The sequence below is a fragment of the Cydia splendana genome, unplaced genomic scaffold (assembly GCF_910591565.1).
Source record: "Cydia splendana unplaced genomic scaffold, ilCydSple1.2 scaffold_45_ctg1, whole genome shotgun sequence".
Taxonomy (NCBI): Eukaryota; Metazoa; Arthropoda; class Insecta; order Lepidoptera; family Tortricidae; genus Cydia; species Cydia splendana.
In genome coordinates this window covers 357,278-379,632 of record NW_026946888.1, presented here as the reverse complement: position 1 = coordinate 379,632, position 22,355 = coordinate 357,278, and the positions used below count along the sequence as shown (strand labels likewise).

Genomic DNA, 22,355 nt, shown 5'->3' with positions numbered 1-22,355 from the left:
GAATTGTGAATAAAAGGATAGTTACTTACCTTGAATCCAATGGCCTTCTAGTGGATCGTCAGTTTGGTTTCAGAAAGGGAAAATCGACCGAAGATGCCGTTACTCTTCTCACAAAAATTGTCTCTTCACACTTGGACGAGGCCCGGGTCTGTGTCGGAGTCTTTCTAGACTTAGCAAAAGCCTTCGACACGGTTTCTGTCCCCATCCTTTTGAGAAAACTAGAGGCGTACGGGTTTCGTGGGAATACACTAAGTTGGTTTACTAGTTACTTGACTGAAAGAAAGCAGTGTGTACAAATTGGGGAACACTTTAGTGACCTGAGGGCGGTTTCTTTTGGCGTACCACAGGGCAGCATTTTAGGTCCTATACTTTTTCTATTGTATATCTATGACATTACACTTACTCCGCTACAGAATGCTGAGCTATTGTGCTATGCCGATGACACCGCTATCGTCTTTCACGGTTGCTCTTGGGAAAACGTCTATAGCCATGTCGAGCATGTATGTCTCTACTGTCAGGTAGCCACGTCAAATTAAGCCGAATTTGGGCAAGCTGCGGAAATAATTCGTGTAGTTGTGAAAATTGGTACAGATATACCTTGTGGTGTCCAGATAAACATACTAAAAGTCCTCGTGGGTAGGGGGTGTGCTGAGGGTGTAGGAGGGGGTTGAAGGTGAAGGTAAGGTATAGGTTTTTCATATTTTTGCTCATATCTCGAATATCTGTACGAATAGCATTATAATTACTTCGGACAAAAGTTTAAACATAAAATTTCCTACAAATTTGGTTATGTTTATTTTTACTCTGCGATCAATACTTTAGGAGCTACAGGCTGTTAAATTTAAATAAGAGATAAAAATTTGACGGTTAAGAAAACGTCGTTTTTTCGTAATTGTTCATCATAAATAAAAATTTTAGTTTAGAATAAGCAAGCTAAGCGACCTGCTGATATGATATAAAAAAACCGGCCAAGACCATGTCGGGCCATGCTCAGTGTAGGGTACCGTAGTTACCCGTCCGTCAAAATAAACTATTTGCAAAAACTCAAAAATTGATAGACCGATTAGGTTCGCAATATTTTTCCATGAAAGTCTACTAAGTTTTACTTTCACGATCTTTTTTGGACCCATGGTTCAAATGTTAGGGGAACTACATAAAGTGGATAACACAACTTTTTTTCTTTCAGATCGATTATTTCTAAAAATATTAAGTTGATCAAAAAATGGTCCGGAAAGACCCTCATTCGTTTTAAAAGACCTATCCAACGACACCCCACACTATCGGGTTGAAGCGAAAAAAAAATTCATCCCCACTTTAATGTAGGGCAGCCACCATAAAAAAATATTTTTTCTAGTTTATATTTTACTACTTTGTCAGCGTAAATGATTTATATATTCGTGCCAATCTTAATAATAGAAACTAGAAAAAAAAAAAAATTATGGTGGCTGCCCTACATTAAAGTGGGGATGAAATTTTTTTTCGCTTCTACCCTATAGTGTGAGGTGTCGTTGGATAGGTCTTTTAAAACAAATAAGGGTCTTCAAGAACAATTTTCTGATCAACTTAATATTTTCGGAAATAGAGTAAAGACTTTCAAGGAAAACTATAGCGAACCTAATCGGTATGGCTGTTTTTGAGTTTTTGCAAATAGTCTATTTTGACAGACAGGTAACTACGGAACCCTACACTGAGCATGACCCGACATGCTCTTGGCCGGTTTTTTTATATTTTATCAGCAGGTCGCTTAGCTTCATCATCATCATCATCATCATATCAGCCAGAGGACGTCCTGCTGGACATAGGCCTCCCCCAAAGAGTGCCACAATGACCGGTCTTGCGCCACCCGCATCCAGCGGTCTCCCGCGACCTTTACCAGGTCGTCAGTCCACCTTGTGGGGGGTCTACCCACGCTGCGGCTTCCGGTACGTGGTCGCCACTCGAGAACCTTTCCGCCCCAACGGCCTTCGGTTCTACGGGCAATGTGCCCCGCCCACTGCCACTTAAGTTTAGCGATTCGGAGGGCTACATCGGTTACTTTGGTTCTGCTGCGGATGGCCTCATTTCTGATGCGATCACGCAGAGAGACTCCAAGCATAGCCCTCTCCATTGCCCTTTGGGTGACTTTGAACGGGTAACGTTTCAGTACCATATGTCATCACTGGCAACACACATTGGTCGAAGACTTTCGTCTTGAGACACTGCGGAATATTGGACAAATGTGCCGTAGCTTCCTAAATGCTGCCCAACCGAGTCGGATTCGTCGATTAACCTCTTTCTCGAAGTTGGACCTACCTAACTGGACAGTCTGTCCTAGGTATATATAATCGTCTACAACTTCAAGTGTAAAGTCTCCAAATTTTTTTTATACCACATCGGTGGCAAACAAGCTTACGGCCCGCCTGATGGTAAGCAGTCACCGTAGCCTATGGACGCCTGCAACTCCAGATGTGTTACAAGCGCGTTGCCGACCTTTTAAAAACCTGTACACTAGACCCTCGGGAAAACCTCGGAAGGGAGCTCATTCCACAGCCGGAGCGTCCGCGGGAGGAAATTCCTCTTAAATCGCACAGTACGCGACCATTTAGGTTCTAGGGTGTGAGGATGAACACCCTTGTCGACAGCACAGCCCATTGTACAAGCGGTAGAACACACACAAGGAGGCAAAGTCTCTCCTTAGACTTAAAGGTTCAATACCGCTTGTGAGTTTGGGATTGTAACAGGAGTTGGTTCTACACGGGCATTTGACATGATCTTCGTCTTATCCATGTTCATCCTCAGACCAACTCGCTCGGAAGCTTTACTGAGGTCATTGAGCATCATACTCAAATCCTCCGTAGTCTCAGCCATGATTACTATATCGTCCGCAAACCGAAGGTGAGTGATGTACTCGCCGTTTATGTTGATGCCCAGCCTTCTCCAGTCCAAAGTCTTGAAAACATCCTCCAATGCAGCGGTAAACAGTTTAGGAGAAATAACATCCCCTTGCCTGACTCCCCGCTGCAACGGAATAGGTTTCGAGTTCTGGTCCTGGAGTCGGACTGACATAGTGGCGTTCTCGTACAAACACTTCAGCACTTCGATATAGCGGTAATCCACTTGGCACCTCTGGAGAGATTGTAGTACGGCCCAGGTTTCGATCGAATCAAAGGCTTTCTCGTAGTCCACAAACGCTAAGCAGAGAGGCAGGTTATACTCCTTAGGTAGGTCTTCTGTATTACCTGACGGAGCGTATGGATGTGATCTACGGTACTAAAGCCTCTTCGGAAACCGGCTTGTTCAGGAGGCTGGAAGTCATCTAGCCTGCGTGCGAGACGGTTCGTAATGACAGTAACAGTTTATAGACATGGCTCAGAAGTGAGATGGGTCGGTAGTTCTTGAGTAGGGCATTGTCACCCTTTTTGAAGAACAACACCACCACACCTCTGTTTCATGCCTTAGGCGTTCTCCCTTCGAGTAAGACGGAGTCGAACAACTTCTGAAGGGCCATAAGGACCGGTTTACCACCCGCCTTCAGAAGTTCGGCTGTGATTCCGTCTTCACCGGGTGCCTTGTTGTTTTTGAGCTGTTTGAAAGCCATTCTAATCTCGTACAGGCTGATGTCCGGGATGTCTTCGGTATAATGTCGGGTCAGCCTAGCTCTAGGGTCTTCCGCCAGACCAACTTCGGGACTTTTAGTCGATGTGTATAGCTGTCCATAAAAGCTCTCTATCTCACCCAGGAGTTCGGGTCTGGATGAGACGATTCTACCATCCTCAGTTTTTAATTTGGCGAGCTGGCTTTGCCCAATAGACAGATCTCGTGCGAAAACTTTAGAGCCCTTATTCCGCTCGATGGCCTCTTCAATACGACTTGTATTGAATTGGCGCAGATCACGGGTAAGGGACTTAGAGATCCGTCTATTGAGCCGCCGATATAATGTCGCATCTTGTGAAGATTGTAGAACCATTCGTCTCCTTTCCTCCAAGAGTCCCCGAGTAGAGTCAGAAAGCCTTTTGGTTCTGTTTGTCCGCTGGGCCTTAAAGAACTTAGACCCCGTGCTATGGACAGCTTCCACAACACAGGCAGGACAGCTTTCGCTTAGCTTGCTTACTATAAACTATTTTTTTTATTTATGATGAAAAATTACGAAAAACCGACGTTTTCTTAAATCGTCTATTTTTTATCACTTATTTAAATTTAATAGCCTGTAGCTCCTAAAGTAGTGATCGTAGAGTAAAAATAAACATAACGAAATTGTAGGAAATTTTATGGTAAAACCTTTGTCCGAAGTAATTATAATACTATTCGTACAGATATTCGAGATATGAGCAAAAATATGAAAAAAGGTACCTTCAACCCCCCCCCCCCCCCCCCACACCCTCAGCACATCCCCTACCCTCGAGGACTTTTAGTATGTTTATCTGGACACCACAAGATAAACCTGTACCAATTTTCAAAACTACACGAATTATTTCCGCAGATTTTTCTAATTTGCTTAGGCTAAGGTTGGTTAAAGCAGAATCAAAACTTTAAATACAACCAACACGAAATTCCTTCGTTTCCATAAGACAGCGGCTTCTTCACCAGGACTTCAGATAAAACTTCAAGTCCACAGTCGTAGTTGCACTGTTTCTTCAGCCCGAACTTGTATGTGTGACCATATGACAAGATCGAACAAAATAAAGTACCTCGGAATTGTGATAGACGAGAAACTAAACTTCAAGCTGCATGTGGAGGCAGTGGCGGGTAGGGTCAGAAAGCTGATATACACCATGAAGATGCTAAGGGAATCAGCTGACTTACCCCTATTAAGAACTATTTATACCGCTCTTGGACTTTCGATAATCAATTACTGCATCCTTGCCTGGGGAGGTACAACCTCGACTATCCTTCTGAAATTAGAAAGAGCGCAAAGAGCGGTGCTAAAGGTAGCCTTGAAGATTGGCTCGGGACCGGGATAAGTGGCGTACTCGAAGAGAGGCCTATGCTCAGCAGTGGGCGATAAAAGGCTGATATGATGATGATGTATGATGATAGTTTACCTTATTTTAATTACACTCTATAAAAAATAAAAGGCTAATATTGGAAAATATATGAGAAATAAAAAAAATGTTAAAAAACTTTAGCATCTTATAACTTTTAATTCAAAGGCACTATTAAGATGCTGATATTTTGTACAATTATTGAGTATCTTTCACTTAAACTCAGTAATAAAACTTGCGGCCACATTGACAATACTTTAGGAAATAAACCGATAAACATGATTTCTTAAGGTCATTGACCTCATCTACAAAAAAAAATATTTTACGTAAACTAAGCAAGATAATCACACGGGAGTTTTACAGTGGGATGTAAAATATTATAAAGCATATAATAAAAATATAAAACGAAGGTGGTCAAAACTGATCGAAAATCCCTCACTGTGCGGCTGCGTGTGCGTGACGAGCACGTGCGCGTTCGGCGTTGTAGTATACAGATCCTTATGAGAGACGGCACACCGCTTGCATGACGTGTGCGTGTGCGCGGCGTACGCGCACGTGCACGTCACCATAGATATAATATACTTAAAGATTACGTCTAAGCGAGCTGTCACTGTAACCACTTTTGTTTAGTGTACGATTAACAATGTAACTCCACCTTGCTGTAGCCATGTCGATAAAGTCATAACGATAAACTATCGACATTTCTTGCAATTTTAATTTTACTTCAAAGGTTTAACGATACCTAAAATGAATAAAAACGCTTTTATTCTTTATTGTGGTTATCAGATCACAATTTTATCGTCACGCCCCAGCAGGGAACGAAGGGAAAGTTCAGATATTTAATTAAAATACATAAATACCTACTAAAATATGTGTTCCGCAATAATTGAATTATTTTATTATATTCTAATATATTGCGCTGACACGCTAGCGGCGTCCTACGTCCCATCGACCAGCAGGCGTGCTGGCGCGGCGGCGGACACTCGGGAGCCTCAAAAGGTAGCCAAGTACAGCTGTCTCGGCGCCCAATACGACTTCGTCGCGTTTGGCGTCGAGACGCTTGGTTCGTGGGGCAGAGGCGCACAGATGCTCCACAGGGAGGCAACGGGCGACCCCCGCGCGGGCAGCTTTCTCGCGCAGAGAATTTCAATTGCAATCCAGCGCGGGAACGCTGCCTGCGTGTTGGGCACCCTCCCGAGGGCACCAAATTTTGATAGGTATTTTTAATTTTTAGTTTTAGTTATTTTAATTGTAGTTAGTTTTAGTTGAGGGAGGCAACGGGCGACCCCCGCGCGGGCAGCTTTCTCGCGCAGAGAATTTCAATTGCAATCCAGCGCGGGAACGCTGCCTGCGTGTTGGGCACCCTCCCGAGGGCACCAAATTTTGATAGGTATTTTTAATTTTTAGTTTTAATTATTTTAATTGTAGTTAGTTTTAGTTTTATATTCTTATTGTTTGTCTTCTAATATATTCAGTATCCATTAGCATTTTAATTATGTTTATGTTTAACGAAGATATTGAAGCTTCAATTAATAGCTATTTCGTTCCACTGTGTAGCGTTTATCGATATATAACATGATTAAAATCGACTTTTCACATCCCTAAAAGAGCACACATGGGCCATTTTATTTAAAGTTGTCCCCTACACTTTTTTTTCAAAATTGGGATTTTTTATGTTATTTCTACTCAGAATCATGTGCTCTTTTGATCCTAATAGGAGAAAAAAGTGTCCAAAGATTTCCATACATTTTTCGATCTTTCCATTCCGAAACCGCCATACAAAGTCTATGAAAAAATGGTAACGGAATGGGAAAAAAACCTTGGGACACTTTTTTTCTCCTATTAGGATAGAAAGAACTCGTGATTCTGAGTAGTTCATCTTGTCAACAGTATGGTTGTCCTTTTTTGACAAATGGCATTGTTAAAAGAGCGAGGAGAGAGAAGAGATACTAGTTGCTGCGCCGTCAAAGTGAACAGACAACGTTGGGGCCTTGCAAGTCACGCACACGCAAGCCGGTGTGCAAAGGCCTTTAAATGTCAAACTTCTATGAAATTATGACGTGTACATAACATTTGCACTGCATGGGCTATCAAAATCGCTGCAAACTTTCCTTGGTCCAACTCTATTCGACTTTTCGAAGATATCTATCACTTTTTTGTAGGTAGTTAACTGTTACTATATCCAGCATTACTTACCTTTTTATTACATAATTAATATAATTATGTTACGAGTATAATATTTGAGGTTGTCATGGTACCCAGTGTAAATAAATAATTATGTCAGTAGAAAAATAGAACTTTAATTTGCGAAAAATTATCAAATATACTTGGTCAAGCAGATCTTGTCAGTAGAAAAAGGCGACAGATTTGAAAAATGTAGGCGCGAAGGGATATCGTCTCATAGAAAATTTGAATTTCGTGCCTTTTTCTATATTATTTATATATTACAAATAGGTAAAAATACTTAAATGTAATGTATCGTGTTACCGCGCGTCGGTAACATTAATATTATGTGAAAGAAAAATGTATTACAGTTATTAAAATTAATAAGACATCGCTAATGCTATTATCCGTATGAATATATTTATATATTTTTTTAATATCAAACAGCTTCAAAAAATATGCGTCAAACGAAACGCATTCAGAGGGCCTACTGCGAACCACGTTCGACGTGTTGCCTCCCTGTCGCACTTAAGTACAAATTTACAAGTGCGACAGAGGGGCAACACGTCGAACGTGGTTCGCGGTAGGCCCTCAGTACGGGCAAGTACGGGTATGGTCGAAGCGCCATCTCACGAAATCTATTATCAACATTGAGGCAAGACGAGAGCATGACGATAGTTGTCATTCAAACCCGTCAGATGACATTAATACAGAATCACACTTATTGCAACCATTTGCAACATTTGACACTACTAGAGACATCTGCTGTACTTTTGGGAACTAAATATAAAGTCACGCTACTCAATATGGCGATTGCTCGTCCTAGTAGACTAGTCCGTGACATAGGTAATATACTCTGTAACAAATGCTCTTGTGTCTTTGTCATTATGCCATTATTTAATTTCAGAACTGCTTGCACAGAGTGGTATAATGACTACTATCATAGTTAAAAATACGTTATCACATTTATTTAAATAACCGAATACTTGAGAATTTCTCTTATTCAGAAACCTATCCACCATGGTCTTACTACCGTCTCTATAATTATTATGAATATGTAGGTTCGTATACTTTAGTATTTAGTATCTCGATTGGGTAGGCGATATCAATTAATATGTGTTGCTTGATTCCAATTCATTTAACAAAATCAAATTAGTTATGCATGGCTAATGGCTTCTTCAAATTCTTTAAATTATCTACCACTCCCTTATCCATTTCTGTTCGAGTAAAAGTAAAGTATGTACTATGTACTTAGAAGTATCTAAATCAGTTAGCAAATAATATAGAAACCACTAGCCCATTAAATCAGTACGACTTTCACTGGGAGTTTTTTCAATAATAACTTATTTTAGCATTTTTAACACTTTAGGTTTGGGTCATCGTATGTACATACATACACAATTCAGAAGTTTAGTTAATCTTTATCTAATCACTAATCTATGGACTTTCCACACTAAGAATCAATGGTTCGGTAATAATAGGAAGTCATTATACCTTAGGGTATTGCTTAAGTGCAAACATATTAGTGGTGGCTTATACTAAACAGTTTTGCCTTTGTCATTTACATATCCAAGTTGATATTTACTGATTCTCTGATAACAATCTATATTGAAATGTTAATTGGGAAAAAATTAAGATACTATGCTTTATTACATCAACAGACAAGTCTTTGGAACCTTAATGTAACGCTGATTAAACGCAATCCATTAAGTAAGTGAATTTTGTTTAAATTAATTCGGTAGTTTTTTATTCGTTTACAATCATTTTACCCGTTTATTCTTTGAGAACAGAAATATCATGCATGCCAATTGTGAGTATGTTACTATTGTTAAATCTAGCGAGCCCCATTTTTGGCAGTTTGCTGGTACCATTGGAATGGCTGAGTGATTCTGATTGAGTTCCAATGATGTTCCTGGTCCTTTGAGTTTGAGTAGTATGTACCTACATTGTACATATGACGTCAAATTGTAATCTGATTTCAAGTGTCTCCTGCATTTTCATTCAGGCACATTACAACTAAATTGTACCGACTTCCAGGAAACCAATCCGTTACAATTCCTTACGATTGTAACAACAAACAACGATGAGGCAAGAAATTCCATATTTGTCGCGAGTGCCAGGCACTGCGATGACGTCTAACATCTATATTGATACGTTTTCATCGTGCCATGCCCATGCCATTCTCATTTCGGAAAGTTGGTTAAAACCTAATCTCGCATCTACCTCGTATGGGCTCCCTGGCTATATACTGTTACGAAATGACCGCACAGGCAAAGGCGGCGGCGGTGTCGCCATCTACCTTCGTAGCGATATCCCTTTTAGTATTTTAGACTCCTCTCCGTCTCAATTTTCTAACGACATGGAGTATTTGGTGATAGAAGCTAATGTCAAGGGCACAAAAGTCGTACTTGGGGTCGTCTATTGCCCACCTACGGTCGATTATTTCACAACCTTGGAGTCGTTGCTCGTCTCTTTTGCATCGGAAGGTACACATCACATAATCATGGGTGATTTTAACACAGATCTTTTAAAAAATAGTCTCAAATCGCGGAATTTGCTGTCCATAATCGAGTCTGCGGCACTCTCTGTTCTTCCGTTAAAACCAACACACCGTAACCTCGACACGTCGGACTCCTGGTTGGACCTTATTCTTACGTCATCCGTTGACCATGTGAATAAAGTGGGACAGTTATTAGCCCCAGGTTTTTCTCGGCATGACCTTGTTTATGTTTGCTATAGAGTACGACCTCCTAGACCACAAGCAATCAGTATTAAATTACGCAGCTTTGCACGGTTGGACACTGACGCGCTTATGAGAGACGCGCGCGCGATTGACTGGGTACCCACACTTACGGCGTCAACTGTTGACGAGGCGGTAGTTGCACTTAACACAGCGGTCTTAAAACTGTTTGACACTCACGCGCCCGTTCGTGATGTGAAACTAAAGCGTCCGCCTGCGCCCTGGATTACCCACGCGGTCCGTATTGCGATGACGAGGCGAGATCGTGCATTTCGTAAATATAAACGCGACCGCTGTGATGATAACTGGGATGCTTTTAAAATTGCCAGAAATCGATGCAACAAGATTATTAGGGACGCTAAGCGTAGTCATATTCACAAAAATGTTGTTTCATGTTCACCAGCGGACACCTGGAAATTTCTTAAAACTATTGGCATAGGGAAATCGTCAACTAATTTTAACAATTTCTCATCATTTTCTTTAAACGATTTAAACATGCATTTTTCAAAATCATTTTCGCTAGACCCTGCCACTACATCTAAAAGTATCTCGTACCTCCGTGCCCTACCTTCCTCCTCTCGTTCTACGTTCACTTTCACACCGGCCTCTGATGATGAAATTCGTAAAATAATTAATTCTGTTAAATCAAATGCAATCGGGCATGACGAGCTAAGCAGGATCATGATATTGCGCATCCTTGAATGCATTGTGCCTATTATAACGCATGTAGTCAATCTTTCCATGCTTACAGGTGTCTTTCCTTCCTTGTGGCGTAGTGCTTTCGTAATCCCTCTCCCAAAAGTACCCAACCCTTCATTACTCAAAGAATTTCGCCCAATTTCAATTCTCCCGTTTTTGTCTAAGGTCCTGGAAGCCATAGTGCACAAGCAACTGTCCACTCACATCTCCAATAACCATATTCTTTCGCCATTTCAGTCAGGCTTTCGTTCAGGGCATAGTACAACTACCGCTTTACTTAAGGTTCTTGAAGATGTGCGGCTGGGCATAGAGGAATCCCTTGTCACTGTTCTCGTTTTAATAGATTTTTCGAACGCGTTTAATGCCGTAAATCATGAGCTTCTCCTTGCCGCTCTAGACCATCTCAATATTTCATCATCAGCGGCCGAGTGGTTTGCCTCCTACCTTTGCGGTCGTCGACAGGCCACCCGAGCCAATCGGACACTATCTGATTGGTGCGATCTTTCTTCCGGTGTTCCACAGGGCGGTATACTCTCTCCACTGCTTTTCTCTATTTTTGTTAATTTAATTACCCCCTTCATAAATTGCTCATATCACCTGTACGCCGATGACTTGCAATTGTACACTCAAGTCAAGATCGATGATATAGACGAGGCTGTATTGCGCCTAAATAACGATCTTTCTAGCATAGCATCCTGGTCGAATGATTTCGGGATCGCTGTCAACCCGTCTAAGTGTCAGGCTATCGTTCTTGGGAGCCCACGTTCAGTCTCACTCTCTGACTTCGCACATGTAAGACCGATTCTCTTTGAGGGCACCGTAATACCACTATCATCCCAAGTGAGAAACCTGGGGTTGATCATGGATCGGGGCCTAACTTGGGAGCCACAGGTTTCTGACGTGTGTCGCAGAGTTACAAATACCCTGAGAGCATTGTACAGGTTTAAACATTTCCTGCCGGCCAGTACTAAAACTTTACTCATTCAGGCTCTTGTGCTTCCAGTCATAGATTATAGTGATGTGTGCCTTACCAACCTTTCACAAGGACTCTTAGACAGACTGGATAGACTTTTAAACAGCTGTATTAGATTTATCTTCGGCCTCCGCAAGTACGACCATGTCTCTGCCTTTTGACGGAAACTTAATTGGCTTTGTGTACGGGAACGCAGGTGCCTCAGGGTGCTGTGTATGCTCTACAGTTTATTAAACGACCCAGCGATACCGGAGTACCTGCGGTCTAAATTCCAGTTTGTTACCGCACAGCCAGGCCGTGAGCTACGTTCCTCCCGAAAACTAACTCTGTCAGTTCCATTGTATCGCTCCGGATCCATGACCAACTCCTTCACCATGTATGCGATTCGTCTTTGGAATTCCCTCCCTCTCGAGATAAGGCAAAGTCAGACTAAAACTCTGTTTAAATACAAGTTGCGCAGACATCTTTTAGAAAAGTCTCTTAGTTAAGTAAATCTCATAAAAATCTGAAAGCAGGTATATAGATGTATATGTATATATTTATATATATATATATATATATATTGTATTATATGTACACATATGTATATTAGTATTTTATGTATGTAAGTATAAGTAAGTATATTATAGCAGTATGTATATTTGAAATAGTATGTTGTTCAACATAAAATTTATGCTTAATATTAAATTTTTCGTACTTTTAATTTTTCTTGCACCTATTACGACTTGTTCTCTGTTTGGCTCGAGGGTTAACTGGTAGAGAATGCCTTCTGGCATTAAGTTCGCCTTTTGTACAATTTTTACTGTGCAATAAAGTTTAAATAAATAAATAAATAATATATTCACCGCTGGCAACCCTACCAGGAAGTAGTGTATCTATGGTGAGTATACCAGGTCTAGTCTATGGAACACTCTATGGTCATCACTGCTTCCGTACACGTAGCTAATGAACAGTCAGACTTTGCCGCCGTAACGTGAGGAACAGTGAAGTGTGTTCGTGAGGTTATTTATCGAGGTTCATCCTACGAAGCAGGAAACCACATGGGCTGGTTTCCCTAAAGCTGAGTATTCTCCACTTGCTTGTATTTGCTTTGCTTTATATCATGAACACGTAACGTAAGCTCATAACGTAACTATTCAGTCTTACCTAGATGTCCCTTAAACTAAATACCTTCTATGAATGTTTGTCCCCGTAACTTGATTGTTGACATGTCCACTACTTGGCTAGAGTTACGAGGGAGATCACCACCGTACGAGAGGTACGGTGGACTTGGGTATAGAAGGCAGATGTGGGGCCCCCCAGTGGTTGTGGGGCTCATGTGTTATTGGAGAGTGGAGAAGGGCATCCCTGTGGATGTGATGCCCGTGAGCTAGTGCCTGACGAGGCCTGACGGCAACCTATACGGTGTGCCTAGAGCCTGACGAGGCTGATATGTTAAGTCGGTACCCCTGTGGTTGCGGTACCGAGGTGTTGAATTGCCTGTGGGAGAAGTATGATCTCTGGGACATGACTGACTGACTGAAGCCTATTGACACTTATACTTAACATAGATCTAATCATGCCAATCTGATTTAGTAGTAGAATCCCCAAAAGATATCCCGAGATGCTCAGTGATAACGGTGATGTCATAAATCACTTAAAACTTCAGGTGGTGCGCTGGAACCCCGCAGGCGTGGCCTATCCTGCGAGCACGAGTTTCCTGAGGGCAATAGATGCTAGAACCCCAGGCATAGACCAGGAGATAAAGGTAAGATTCAAACATCTTTATCTCATTCCATCGCGACGCATGTCATGTCTAATTTACTCTACCACTGTAGTTACATAACTTCCCATAAAGACAGGCGTAACGCGACATGGTGGAACGATGCTGAGATGTGTGAATCTATGCCTAAAACTCGTGATATGGGCCAAAAAATAGTCGATGTTGTTCTTCGAGCTTTCAGGAAATAAAAGAAATTTATTTCAGATACCAGGATCGCATCGATCGGAACGGTTGAATAAATAATAGTGTGTTTGTTATTTAATGTTCATTTCAGATACTAGATTAGGTTAATACATAGTTCATAAGCTGATTTAAGTTTAATGGCGAACTGCGAATATAATTAATCGATAAACGATCGATTCGATCAATGAAGAGATCGAATGTTGTTTGACTCATTCGATTTATAATCATAATCATCGATACTGAATAAAGTTTTTAGAACGGCAACCCCCGAGTGAGGACCGGAACAACTACGGAGTACAATAATGTACTTATTTTCGCAAAAAGGATATATACTCAAGAAAATTATCAAAATATAGCGTGGAATAATGAATTATGTATTGTTATTAAGTAAAATGGTTGTAATAGTACTTAAGTTAGAATTACGTGGGTTTATGAGAACGTAAACTGCAGGGCGCTTGGTTGGTCAATCGTTGATATTATTATTCCTTTAAATCATTTAAATATGTTAAAATATATTTCTTTATTCGTCTTCATTAATTTAATGATTAATAAACTTGAATAGGTATAAAACCTAGTAATAATTATTATTTCACATTTTACTTCATCTATAAGAAAATTAGAAGAATATAACCATTATGAGCTTTATTTTCATCGATCTAAGGTTTATTTTATTACGACACAATTACAAATATCGGAAACGGTTTGGTTTGTTGTGTTGGTATTGTCGGCTCATCGAGTTCGTACACGCACGTAACACCCTATAGCGTGGGTCCGCCATTTTACGTTGACTACGACTTGAGTGACTCGGCGAGAAACTTATAAACTTCATTCTGCTGCGGGGTAAGTTCTTTTAATTATTTTAAATAAAGAAACTTTTAGATTGTTCATTCGAGAACACAAATCAAATAAAGGTATCACGCGAATATCAAAATTTATCGCGATTTCCTAATTACTGTAGACGCCATAGGCTATTCAAGTTCCTTTTTCAAACTTTTTTGAGGATTTCTAGTTAGAATTTAACCTGTTTGTGAAAACCTTGTCAAAATTTGATGATGCTAGTTAAGGTGAAGACCTCCCTCTCTTATTAACTTAGTTTTTATCTTTGTTTGACATAATATTTTTTGATACCTGTAGGCCTATAGCCGCCACCTACCTACTTCCCACTAAGCCAGCGCTACGTCTGCCCGGTGTCATCTGAGGCGAGATCCCGTCTGTTTCACTGTAAGTACATGTTATTTACGAATTCATCTAGCTTTTGTTCATGCGAGGACCGAGAAGCTGCATATCGAGACATGTGCCTGCAACCCGATACGCCTTGCTTAGGGCTTATTTCGCCGCTACATATTAATGATCTATATTTGATATTAGATTCATGAGCACTTAAGCGAAAAGAGTAATACATTTGAGTATAATTGTGTGATAAATTTGCTTAATTTACCTTCATTTGTTTAGTTCCAATAAATTAATTTCTTGATTAATATAAACAAGTAAATTCTTATAGAAATTAGTACCTACTTCACTATATTTTTACTAAATATCATAATCAATCTAACCTTATAGTAGAATTCTTGCTATGATCAAAGCAACATTATTTTAATAAAGTAATAAGTAATATTCCTGACCATCAGTTATACATTCATATCATGATATTAATGTTTTATTTAAAAGTAAAGTCAAATGCGTGCTCAAGCGAATGAAAAGTGAACGGAAAGGAATTTCAACTTCATTCCAGTAATTTCATCATACGTTGAGATTTCTTTATATTGTCCGCCAGGAGTTTCACAAATTTTGGGAACTGCTTTTGCTATGTGTGATTAAATAAATATTTGTGTGTTTATTTTTTACAAACCCAAAACCCCCTGTTTACCCATGCTTATATTTTTGTGAATGCTTTGTGTGTTAATTTACAGCGGTTATATGTGACAGTGTTTTCTTTTAACATCAGTGCTTTTACATGATGTAGGTTGTAGGAATTGAAGAGCAATACAAATAAATAAAGTGAAACTTAAAATTAAAATAAAAATCAAACTTAAAATTAAATAATTACACTATTATTGTCATTATGTGATATAAATACTTGGTTAAATATTTCTTAACTTTTGACTTTGTTAGAACACAGTGAACACACTTTGAAATTATAGATTTCTTTGAAAGTTATTATGCTTCAATAGTTCATACACAAAATAAGTAGTGAATAAATATAGAGACATACACACCTATCTACTTGATTTACAATATTAGAGTCAGTGTTAATTCAACATCATAAATTCATAAGAAATTTAATTAACTTTGTGGACAATATTATTGCCCGTAAGGCCAATCCTGAGATATACATCAATGGTTAAAATAATTTTATTGGATGGAAAGTTTCTTTAGTGACATTTACAACATAAAGACACTTTCAATCTATGATTACTTCATTTATTTTGACACATAAAATAGGATGGAAGGTTTCTTTAGTGACATTTACAACATAAAGGCACTTTCAATCTATAATTAATTAATTTAATTCTTTTGACACAAATATACACAAATCATGATTAGTAAGTTACCCTTTTTATTTCCAAATAGACTTGGTGATGACTTAATGAATAATTATTAGAAAATTTGCTAGTATTTAAAATTTCCTTGGAATATTAGTTTTTTAATTTTGGAATAGGTACACATTTGGGAACATTTAGCCCACTTTAAATTAATAAATAGGTTTGTTCACACAAATAATTGAAACGATTATTGACCTATCAAGAGCTGTCAGCATGCGACCTCGACCAACTAACGTTGAACCCTTAGATTTAAGTAATTTTATGGAATGAAAGTTTGAGTTATGCTGGACACATACAATGCTTATGGAATAACAACAACTAACACATATAAACCTGCCTACGCGCTATATGCCTGCGACACTATGCTACGAATAACAAAATTATATATTTTGTCTCTTGAATTATCTTCCCTGGGACATTGTACATTGAGCGGTGTACAATGTGGTGTTACTATTTGATGTGTGTATATTACAGGTCTGTATCTACGTTAGTAATCAACATGGAGGAAGGCTTGAAAACCGCACTTCGGTTTACTACTGGACATTTAGAGAGTTTGTCTGTCAAGGCGAGGGAGATATTGAGTATCATACCTGGTTCCCCTACGGACGAGTTTCTCCTGGAAATGGAAATTGTCGTCTCCAAGCTAGAAAGCAGCTTGAGTAGAATAAAAGCCGAAATGAATAACTACTTTAGGATGGCTAATCAGCCTGATGCCGATGAGATCTCCAGGATTTCTACGATCCAGCTGACAGCTGAAGAAGAGTTATGTGAGCTGCAAGTGAGGATCAGAAGAGCTCGAGCCACATCAAAAGAAGCTGCCATGCCTGTATCGGGAAAGCTACCTAAACTGAATCTACCGGAGTACCACGGTGACGTTCTAACCTGGCACCAGTTTTGGGATCAGTTCGTCTCCTTAGTTGATAGTAGAAGACTAAGTGATGTAGATAAGTTTATGTATCTCAATTCTGCTGTAAAAGGAGAAGCTAAGAAGCTGATCGAAGGGCTAGGAATCACCAACAGGAACTACACCATAGCTGTCAACACGTTGAAAGAAAGATACGGACGCGTGGAGCTTGTCAAAGATGCCCATTACTCTGCTTTGAGCAAAATTAAACCGGCCGACAGTTCCACTAGCAGTTGCCGGAATATTCTGAACGAGATAGAGACCCATCTTAGAGTGTTAAGTTCCTTAGGCGAAGACGACACGCACAGCTACCTTCGGTTTGTAATACTGGAAAAGTTCCCAGAAGAAATAGTCTATGAACTGAAGAAAAGAGTCCAGGACGATTCAGTTCCGGAAATAAGAAAGGAGCTAGAGAAGCTAATATCCGCCAAGGAAGACGCCAGTCGATTCATCTCCCAAACAAGTGAAAGTACTTCAGGCAACTACACTACGGAGACACTGCACGTCAGTGAAAGATTTAATAACCCTAAATTTGGAAGAGGAAGAAATAACTATAGATTTAAGAATAATAGTTATAGGCAGCGAAACAATTATGCTTCAAATTCAAGAAACCAAGGGGTGAAAAGGAAGTTTGGAAGTAACCAAGAAAGAAATTCTTCAACGGAACCATCTGGAAAGAGGTTCAGGATATCATGCTTGTTCTGTGGAGCAGAACATGACTCTGCGAAATGTAAGAAGTATACCACAATAAGGGATAGGAAAAATAGGCTTGTAGCTCGATGTTACAGATGCATGGAAAGAGGACATTTTGGAAGAACGTGCAAATCGAAAAAACCCTGCGCCGGCTGTGGAAATAACTACCATCACCTACTTCTGTGTCCAAAGGCTCTGACAGAGATGACATCAACAAAGACTACAGAAGCGCAGGCGAGCACAACAAAGACACCTGGAAATGTCACAGAAAGCAACGAAGCCTCCAAGCCTAACATTCCTTTGTGACTAGGCCTAGTAAACGATGTGCGACCTACCGTTATGCAAACAGCCATTATAGAGATAACTGCTGAAGGAAACAACAACAGGCATAAAGGTAGGGTACTGCTTGACGGAGGAAGCATGAGATCTTACATTACAAAGGACTTCGCAAGGAAATTCAACTTGGTAACCATAGAAGATAGTCATCTTACTATATTTATTTTTGGTACCAATACACCTCAAGAAGTGGAAAGTCCCAAAGTTAAGATCCAGATGGTAACACAAACCGGTGAAATTGTTTCAATTAATGTCAACATTGTTCCTGTGATTGCAAGAGGCGTTCCATACTTAGGACCTGACCGTAGATTATGGAATCCGGAATATAAGTTAGCTGATGATGGATCCTTCGGTGACCGGATAGACCTTTTAGTGGGTAACGACTACTATCTATCTCTGTTATTACCCGAGATAATAGAATTAAAGGAAGATCTTTTCATGATTAACACCAAGTTTGGATGGACTTTCGGAGGAAAACCAGAGATAGAACCAGATAATAACTTGGAAATCATCACCTATTGTCAGACTAACTTGGACATAGGAAGAAATAAACCTGATTTACCATTAGAAGGTGTAAATCTAAAGGAACTATGGGATCTGGAAACAATTGGCATCGTGGACTCTCCGAAAGAGAGCAGAGAGGAAGAAGCCTTGCGTCACTTCAACGAGACGACCCGGTTTGAACATGGCAGATACCAAGTCTCGTGGCCATGGGTAGAATACCCTCCAGACTTGGATCCTAACTTCGGTTTGGCGCTAGGACGACTTGTGAGTTTAATTAAACGTCTAGAAGCTGACACATTGACTTCGTACGACGAATTAATTAAAGAACAAGAGAAATTAGGAATAATAGAAGTCGTACCGGAGGAAGAGGTTGTTAGCCCAAGTCATCCCGTTCACTACCTACCACACCACTGTGTCATACAGAAGAATAAGCCTCCGCGCATAGTATACGACGCGTCATCTAAAATCAAGGACAATAAGAGCTTAAATCAGTGCCTTTACTGTGGTCCCTTAATGCTGGAAGAGTTAACAGGAATATTGTTGAAGTTTAGATCACATAACATAGGTATTTGTGCAGATGTCGAGAAAGCATTTCTACAAATAGGTTTACAAGCTAAGGACCGTGACGTAACTAGATTCCTTTGGATCAAGGATCTAGATAAACCAGTAAAAAATAATAATTTAATACATATGAGGTTCTGTAGAGTCCCATTCGGTGTGATCAGCAGCCCGTTCTTACTGAACGCCACAATTAAATACCACTTATCTAAATCTAGCTTAGAGAGTATACAACGTGTTGCTCATGACATCTATGTGGATAATATGGTGACTGGAACAGATACTGTAGAAGAAGCTATAGATTTATATAGCGCCACAAAACAAGAGTTTCAACAAATGTCAATGAACTTGAGGGAGTGGAGCTCTAACTCATGTGACTTCATAGAACAGGTTCCAGACAGCTGTCAAGATAAAATAGTTAAGATACTCGGACTGGACTGGAACTTAGAATCAGATACACTTCACTTGCGACTGAAGGAACGTGAGTATCCTAGTACAAAGAGAGGAGTTCTACAATGCATCGCGTCAGTGTACGACCCTTGTGGGTATGCAGCACCCTCTACATTATCAGCGAAACTTCTTCTACAGGACTTGTGGAAACTTAAATTAAAATGGGATAACCCTTTAACTGGAGATGAAGCGAAGAGATGGATTGATGTACAGAAAGAACTTAAGAACTTAAAGGACACCTGTGTTCCCCGGTGCTGTGTAGAGAACCTTCGGCTGAAGAGCTATTCCATCCATTGCTTCACAGACGCTTCGACTAAAGCATATGCAGCGGTTGTCTACATAGTGCAGGGCAACCAGAGAAACTTCGTTATAGGAAAATCAAGACTGATACCAATTAAAGATCAGGATCATTTGAAGATCCCAAGATTAGAGCTTATTGCATCTCTTATAGGTCATCGTTTAATCCAGTACGTTAAGAAGTCACTACAAGGCGAAATAACTGAACAGATCCTCTGGACGGACAGTCAAATTGTAATCAGTTGGTACTACTCAGATAAACTTCTAACACCGTTCGTATCAAGAAGAATACAAGAAATGAAGAAAAACAAAGAACTGAAGGTACGATATGTTCCAACGGATTTAAACCCAGCGGACGTGGCTACCAGGCCCGCACAACCAAAGGAGGAACTGGAGAAATGGTTGGCAGGACCCGAGTTCTTATTGAAAGACTCAGTAGAATGGCCTGTCAGTCCGTCAAGTAACACTTCTCTTTTGGTTGGGGAGGGTCTGTCGAGCATTCCAATGGAAATAGAACTTGACGACAGAGAGATACAGGATGAAACTGGTAGTTTAAGTATTGGATCTGAAGAAACGACACATAAAGATGACAGCTTAAGAACTGGACCTAAAGAAGGGACGCACGAAGACATCGGCATCGTATATACTAAGGTTTCAGAGATCAAAGAAGTCCAAGCTAAGTACTTTCCCGAAGAACTAGCAGGAAAAGAGACTAGCCTAAAAAGAAATCTAGGTCTTTTTATAGATGAAGATGGAATACTAAGAAGCAAGGGGCGATTCCAATACGCTAATTGGACGTACGACAAACGATATCCAATCTTACTACCTCCTAAGAGTACATATACTGATAATATCATTATGAGAACTCATAATGATAATTATCATGTCGGAGCCGCCCACACTCTTAGTATAATTCGTCAGAACTTCTGGATACCACAAGGAAAGAAGCGAGTTCTTAACGTCATAAGTAAATGTAGTCAATGCATCAAACAACGGGGTGGACCATTTAAACTACCGCCTACACCGGCTTTACCTCCTGAAAGGGTCAACTACACGGAACCTTTTACTTTTACAGGGATAGACTATCTAGGCCCGATACTAGTTAAAACCCAATTAGGAACGGAGAAGAGGTGGATTTGCCTATTTACCTGTCTTGCCGTACGCGCCATACATCTGGAAGTCGTGAGAGATTTGACAGCAGAGGAAGGACTTCTCGCCTTAAGAAGATTCATAGCTACTAGGAACGTACCCACAGTAATAACATCTGACAATGCCACTAATTTTAAATTAATATCCGAAGTTATGACACGACCTTATTGTATAGAAAAGAAGATTAAGTGGCGTTTCATCCCTCAATTAGCACCATGGTTCGGGGGCTTCTATGAGAGACTTGTGGGTATGGTCAAAGTCTGCATGAGGACGACTCTTCAGAAACATCTTCTTACGGACAATCAAATAAGTACCGTAGTCAAGGAAATTGAAGCTGTTGTCAACACTCGACCGCTAACATATGTCGACGAAGATGTAGAACATATACTTAGGCCGTCTGATTTCATCGCTATGGGAAGAACCATAATAACAGACACCGGGAGTGATGGATCCTTACCTCTAGAAACACAGACGAAGAGTGATCTAGTACAAAGCTGGAAGAAAGGTATCAGCATATTGGAAGAGTTTAAAAGAATGTTCATAGATCGGTACCTTTTGAGCCTGAGAGAAAGGTATTCACACTCTCCTAAACAACCTAGGTGCACATCCAAGCTTGAACCATCAGAGGGCCAAGTAGTACAAATTAAGGCCGATAACAAAAATAGACAAGACTGGAAAGTAGGGAAAATTATATCTCTTGAAAAGGGGAGCGACAATATGTGTCGTGTCGCCCGCGTTAAGGTAGGGAATAAAGTATATACTCGTTCTTTAGCACAATTGTATCCATTAGAAGTAGAAGATGTGACAAGCGAAGAAGCTGCTACATCAACGGTAAATAAAGAAGACTCAAGAGTTCTTGAAGATTCACAAATTTTAGACATCGACCTCGAAGTCGATAATTTGGGCGACATGCCTTTTAATGATGAAGGGGATAAGGAAACTTTATATGATACAGCAGGTATAAGTGAAGAGTGTACTCTAGAGAGAGTCACTTCGCCTAATAATATTGAGACAGACAATGGATCAAATGCTGATGATGACACTGGCGCATCTCCTCGACCACGGCAGCAAAGGGATGCCGCCGCCAAAGCCCGAGAGAAGATCCGGCTGTGGACGCAATCCCTGTCTTCACTTCTGCCGGTCTTCGGGAGTGTCGCGAGTGCCAGGCACTGCGATGACGTCTAACATCTATATTCACCGCTGGCAACCCTACCAGGAAGTAGTGTATCTATGGTGAGTATACCAGGTCTAGTCTATGGAACACTCTATGGTCATCACTGCTTCCGTACACGTAGCTAATGAACAGTCAGACTTTGCCGCCGTAACGTGAGGAACAGTGAAGTGTGTTCGTGAGGTTATTTATCGAGGTTCATCCTACGAAGCAGGAAACCACATGGGCTGGTTTCCCTAAAGCTGAGTATTCTCCACTTGCTTGTATTT

At 40.3% G+C, this 22,355-nt stretch overlaps 3 protein-coding genes across 3 annotated transcripts; 2 read left to right on the top strand and 1 right to left on the bottom strand.

Annotated features, from left to right (window-relative positions):
- Window positions 1-2,679: 2,679 nt before the first annotated feature.
- LOC134805592 (uncharacterized) lies at window positions 2,680-3,946 on the bottom strand. The gene is made up of 2 exons (XM_063778869.1): window positions 3,502-3,946; window positions 2,680-3,218 (listed from the first exon to the last, which is right to left on the bottom strand). Exons 1-2 carry the CDS (start codon window positions 3,944-3,946, stop codon window positions 2,680-2,682), a joined length of 984 nt encoding a protein of 327 aa, XP_063634939.1.
- Window positions 3,947-16,523: 12,577 nt separating this feature from the next.
- On the top strand, window positions 16,524-17,927 carry LOC134805591 (uncharacterized). Its single transcript, XM_063778867.1, has one exon. It carries the CDS (start codon window positions 16,524-16,526, stop codon window positions 17,925-17,927), a length of 1,404 nt encoding a protein of 467 aa, XP_063634937.1.
- On the top strand, window positions 17,555-22,100 carry LOC134805590 (uncharacterized). Its single transcript, XM_063778866.1, has one exon. The coding sequence runs from the start codon at window positions 17,961-17,963 to the stop codon at window positions 22,098-22,100; it is 4,140 nt and encodes a 1,379-aa protein (XP_063634936.1). The 5' UTR covers window positions 17,555-17,960.
- Window positions 22,101-22,355: the final 255 nt, after the last annotated feature.

What these genes read in the sequence shown, in the direction of transcription:
- LOC134805590 (XM_063778866.1), top strand. Translation starts at nt 17,961, where the DNA reads ATGCAAACAGCCATTATAGAGATAACTGCTGAAGGAAACAACAACAGG.
- LOC134805591 (XM_063778867.1), top strand. Translation starts at nt 16,524, where the DNA reads ATGGAGGAAGGCTTGAAAACCGCACTTCGGTTTACTACTGGACATTTA.
- LOC134805592 (XM_063778869.1), bottom strand. Translation starts at nt 3,946, where the DNA reads ATGGTTCTACAATCTTCACAAGATGCGACATTATATCGGCGGCTCAAT. An exon ending in CGAACTTCTGAAGGCGGGTG is followed by an intron (nt 3,219 to 3,501) that starts GTAAACCGGTCC and finishes ACGCTCCGTCAG; the next exon opens with GTAATACAGAAGACCTACCT.